Source organism: Conger conger, chromosome 2, assembly GCF_963514075.1.
Source record: "Conger conger chromosome 2, fConCon1.1, whole genome shotgun sequence".
Taxonomy (NCBI): Eukaryota; Metazoa; Chordata; class Actinopteri; order Anguilliformes; family Congridae; genus Conger; species Conger conger.
Genome location: NC_083761.1, coordinates 46,173,517 through 46,179,201, shown reverse-complemented (window position 1 = coordinate 46,179,201; position 5,685 = coordinate 46,173,517). Strand labels below are relative to the sequence as shown.

Here is a 5,685-nt window from a genome sequence, read left to right as displayed (position 1 = left end):
AGACACAATAATCTGTATCCAGTCAAAAACAGAATCTTTTCTGTTAGAAAAAAGCTTCTACTTTTGTTGTGTTTGAACTTCTGTAAGTTTTTTAAAATATTATTTGTAGTAATTCTGACTCTTGGAAAACAAACCACAAAGGCTTACTGTGGCAAGTGGGGCTTGGTTTGGGAAGGAGGCAGGGCAATCCAAACACCAACTCTACTGGTTAAGTAGGTACATACCTAGACTACATTATGAATCATTTGTGCTTCTTTCCATGGGAAGTGGCTGGTAACCATGTCCGTGAGTGGTGTTCCAGCCAAACCCAGAACTGACAAGCCACAGAGCCCAAGCCTTCTGAAAAGCTTTGCGAGTCGGGTTAATTTTGTTTGCATTTGTTATTTTATTTTAATTGTTGGTTTATTGTTTTGGCCAGGCTCCCGTGATGATCATAAGGGTTCAATAATAGTTCAGTGGTAACCATTTTATTTTTGGTATGTCATTTTCAAGCTTGTGTCAAGAAAAGGAGCAATACTTAAGGGTTAATACTATAAACAGCAGTTTACTAAATTTGTCTGACTGACTCATGATGCCATGGTGGCTTGTGTTTAAATTAGTGTAATTGCAAGGAGAGGGCAATGCAAATGATGTCAATTGTCCAACTTTGCGATCCGTACTTCGGAAAATGTCCCGGATGCCAACAGGAGGGTAGTTCAAAATTGAAAATGGACTGTAAATGCAGCGCTGCAACAAAGCTGAATTGAAATAAATCAACGGATACAAGAAGAACCATTTTGGACACATTTTACAGAAGAATTATTCTGTAACCACGTAAGGTGAACTCTTGTTTAGGAATATATATTGCACATTACAACTGAACTGCATATCCGACGAAGTTAGATATCTATCGGTCCCGATAACGTTAGCTAGCCTAACTAATATGACTACGATGAGCAAACTGCCCCCTTGTTTTTAAATCGCTATGATCAACGTTAGCTTGCTATCAATAGCTAGATACATAGCCAGCAATGTCTATTTCCACTTTTTGTTTAGCTGTTTAGTTTTTGTAACTAACGTTATTTCGATATAGCTAACTAACTCAAATGCTTAGCGAAGCGAAGTAAATTTGGACTGTAGAGTGTTGGCCGTGGTTGTTTTTCTGTCGGAGACTAAGTTAGCTATAAAAAAAATGTGTCTAGTAGTAAGTTAGCCATTTAATTTTTCAACATTGTAACGTTACTTGTTCGTATTAAATACTTTGCCCAGACGCAAAGCAAGCGTTTTTGTATCCCGTATACTGGGATTCCCCAGTATGTAGAATTGTGGGCAGAATGTCCCCTTTAGTCCTGAAACCCTGTCACTGCTGCCGTGTAGATATCAATGCACCTGCTCTGAATAAATTAATCTCATTGTTGAGAGTCATTCTTATGCAAGTTAACTAGTGCTAATCTATTATTATTGTAATTATTTCATAACCTGATGGATCAATCACATCTGTATATTTCACTGGGAAATTACAGTAGTTTAAATGTTTAGTTGGACCAATTACGCGAGGGTAATTGCAACCATCAAAAACCATGCGTTACCGTAGCCCGTGACACTACCGATTTTAGTGAATGGCGATCTGTCTTATGCGTCTCGGTAACTGAATCCCACTTCTCTAATAAGCGAGGACCATGCAGCGCTGGACATGGGTACAGGACCTGTTGGGCCCACAGCAGCTGAAAGGAAGGTCCTTTTATCTGGATTGCGTGAAGAGTCGCCATTCTTCTCTACTGGTGGAGGCCATTGCTGATCTTGGAGGGGTATGGTATTTTGTAGTGGAAGGTCACAGACTATTACTGTGGGGCCGTCATTGGTCCTACCTTGCAAAGTAGGCATTATTCAGTTTTCAAGTGTGTTTGGTCTGTCAGGAACCCATTATGGCAGTTATAGCTGATTGGAGCTTTGCAAAACAAGCAGAAATCTTTACGTAATATGTGCGGCCTGTAGCGTAGCGGTTAAGGTCGGTGGTTTGATCCCTGGTGTAGCCACAATAAGATCCGTTAAGCCCCTGAGCAAGGCCCTTAACCCTGCATTGCTCCAGGAGAGGATTGGTTCCTGCTTAGTCTAAATCAACTAAGTTGCTTTGGGTGAAAGCGTCAGCTAAATGACATGTAATGTAATGTAATGTAATATAAACCAGAGGCACATGCCATAATAACACAAATATGCAGTTTTGAGGTGAGTTACAGTATGATGATAATTTATAGATGCCACGAGAAGTTATATCTGTTTTCACACACAGGTAACAAATAAACCAAGCTTGAAATGAGTATTAAAGGTCCAATAAATAATTTCACCCTCAAGTCACAACGCTGTTTATCCCTCCCCCTTCTCTCTGAGCGCCCGCCCCAAGCTATACAAAGTTTTGGTACAGTGTCCGACTGTATATTTTGAAACCCGAATTTAAGGACTATAAACAAGGCGTCAACATGTCAGTGAACCTTTTTCAGTGATAGGAATGGTCTTGTAACAATGTTTTAACACAAAGCTTACCTCTTGTAACTTTAATTTCTTTGCAGAGTGTGGAAAGCTTCCTCAATAAAGATGTGAATGTTGTGATATCCGGCAGCCAGGAGGCTTGGCTTGAGTGTCAGCCGAGTGAGGTTCAGAGAGCGGCAGGTGGGACGAAGGCTATGGCCCCTGGCTCCCCGGTCTCTGCCCACCACAGACAGTCTGAGGACAGCACAGGCAGCCAGCGCCCTGCCACTCCCAGACCGCCTGTAAGCACCTCTCCACACTCTAACGCATTTCATTTGAACTCATTTACTACCATCATTTGTGTTATGCAATTGTGTAACTTAGAGTCGCTTAGACTAAGCAGGGGACAAGCCCCACTGGAGCAATGCGGGGTTAAGGGCCAAACAGCTGTATGGATACACCAGGGCTTGAACCACTAACCTTCCGGGCCCCAGTCACGTACCTAAGCCACTAGGCTACATGCAGCCCTGTTAGTACGGTTACAACTTGTGTTATTAGAAAGTATGCTTTATTTTGAGATATATAATACAGCATTCACTGTGCTGAATCATTCTTGCTCTAGTGAGGTGAGCATCAATGGCCGGAGCCTCCTCTTTTGTTTTTCCAGGTGTGTGGTAGCCGTGGAAGGGCCCTGCTGGAAAAAGCAATCAGCAACAACGTAAGTGTAGTTCTTCTGAAGATAACTGCTCCTTTGTCTGCTGTATGCGTGGAGCTTCCTTGTGTAAACTGGCCATACAAAACGCTTCTGAATATAAAGAACCATTGTGTCTCTTATAAGTAGATACTGTCTAGTCTCATTAGCCCCACACTGTATATGTACTCAATTCTATCACATGTACAGTTCATTAAAGGCCCAAATGCATATTCTCTGTGTTTTTCATATCCTGGCTTTTGATTTGTGTTCAATAATGATCCAAGTAAAACAATTGCAATTTTGGTAGAGGTATGCATATTTTAGGGTCCTGCTATTTTTCCGAACCGTTTGTAAAACATTTCCCACGCAACTTGACATATTTTAGCATAAATGATGATGTTGCTAAATGTTAAAAACTAAGAGCTGACCACTGGAGGTGGAAATTGGGCTCTGGGAGCAGGGTTAGGGACTTTAAAAAAACCTGCTTTTTGTGAACATTTTATGGGCATTTTAGTTACTAAAATCAGGAAGAGAATGCTGATTCTTGTGCGCCTTTAATGGTGCTGTCCTTATTGGTTGGTTATTGTGTGTGTTTTTTGTTCAGGAACGCTGTCGTGGAAGCAGTGTACTGGCCAATGCTCGGTTGTGGGGGGTGAAGATTGTGCATGTGGCTGGTATCCTTTTTCATAAAAGCACCAAGGTTCTTTATAGTCAACATTATGAATTCCAGGATTATCTGCAATGCATTATCAGACTCGCAGGATTTTTTTATTTTCTTTATTTGTGGTCAGAGTGGATATCTGTGGCAGTGATAACATGAGAGTCTGCATTTGTATAGAGAGAAGAGCCAAAACACAGGGAAGAATTACAATGCATTCTATAAACACAGATATTCCGAGGTCTTTAAAAAAAAGATTATAACAGGCAATGACCGAGACTTGGACCAAATGTAATTTGGTGTCTGACGTTTGTTGTTTATTGACTATATTATTTTGTCAGCCCTTGTGAGCATTGCCAAATTCAAAGAGAAAATGCTTAATTTAAATTAAAAGTCGAAAACGAGACTCGACTCAATTCGAGTCTCGAAACTGCAGTCTTGTGTTTAGTGCTGCAGTGACTGTGGAGTGACAGCAGAGGGCAGCATCACACAGTCACTGAAAAGCTGCTGATGTTCACTGTGACGGTTAACTCTTGATTTTGGTTAGCTGGTGTCTTTAATCTCAGAGGAGATCTCGGGGAGATTCTTTCACAAATTATCATGTGTTTCACCTGCATGCAAAGGAAGCAAGAGGATCAGATATTCAAAAGTGATTATGTTTCTTTGTTGGGCAAGTCAGGTTGTACCCACTGATCTTAAAATCCAATGTGCCAAAACGGAAAGCTTTTTAAAGGTGCCTTCTGTTTGATAACAGTTGTTGCACACCTTGGTATGAGTGTTGCATCAAGGTATTGAATGCAACTGCAGGAAATATGAATGTTTTAAATATTTGAAATGTCATTTCTACTTCTTAGCAATTGTATTGATTTAAATCCAGTTTTTGAAGGGGCTAGGGGGGACAGGTGTTGGAAACAATTGTGTATAGTATTTCCAAAGCACCTTCAGCGCACTTAAGGTGAACTTGAAACTTGAAAAAATTAGATGTATAGCTCAGGCTAATGTGAATAATTCCTTTGGTCTCCTAACATCAATGCTCAGCTGTTCACCTTAACAGAAAATACAGATTTTCTCTTGTACGTAGAAAGATTGAAGGTGGCAACTGCCCAGGCCAAAAACAAGAAGGCGGAGGTAAGGTGTCTTGTCAGGAGATGGCAGCCACTATCAAAGATATTCGTTGTGGCTGAAGAAAATAAATTAGAATATATTTGCGTGTCCAAGTGCAGAGTTTGTGTCTGCTCCAGAAGGACGCTGTCTAAATTATGTAGTAAAAAAGAAAGAATAATGACAGGACTGCCAGATGGCTCGTCCTGCTAAAATAGTGGTTGAGTGTGCGTCATCCCGCAATTTGTACTGAATCCTGCCCACGGCAGTGCTGGCTGTGATTGGCAGACACCCAGGGAGGCGGATAATTGGCCGTGGCATTTGCCCGGGGATGGAGGGAGGGATTTGATTGGAGACCGCTGTTGGGTCGCGCACCTGCAGTCTGCCTGTACCAGCGGCTGTACCGCGTGGTTGGAGGAGCGCCTTCAACGTGCGGCTCGACCGGCGGACTGCAGCAGGTGTCGCCCCAACAGTGACAGCAGTTGGACAGGCCCTACGAATACAAGTGGGCATTTAAAAGTGGTGGAAGGAATTGGGGTGGGGGAAACTGGCTCCAAAATAAGAGAATGTAGAGCAGTGGTCACCAACCCTGTTCCTGGAGATCTACCGTCCTGTAGGTTTTCACTCTGACTCTAACAAACCTCATTCAACAGCTTCACATCTCATTGAGCTGCTAATTGGTAAAATTGGGTGTGCTAAATTAGGGTTGAAAACCTGGTAGGTCTCCAGGAACAGGGTTGGTGACCAGTGCTCTACATAATTTTATTTTGGAGCCAGTCCACCCCCC

At 42.1% G+C, this 5,685-nt stretch overlaps 1 protein-coding gene across 1 annotated transcript; it reads left to right on the top strand.

Annotated features, from left to right (window-relative positions):
* Nucleotides 1–679: 679 nt before the first annotated feature.
* Nucleotides 680–5,374, top strand: dbf4b (DBF4B-CDC7 kinase regulatory subunit). Its single transcript, XM_061230436.1, has 7 exons — nt 680–813; nt 1,651–1,787; nt 2,547–2,747; nt 3,113–3,163; nt 3,744–3,813; nt 4,861–4,925; nt 5,294–5,374. Exons 2-7 carry the CDS (start codon nt 1,659–1,661, stop codon nt 5,372–5,374), a joined length of 597 nt encoding a protein of 198 aa, XP_061086420.1. The 5' UTR covers nt 680–813; nt 1,651–1,658.
* Nucleotides 5,375–5,685: the final 311 nt, after the last annotated feature.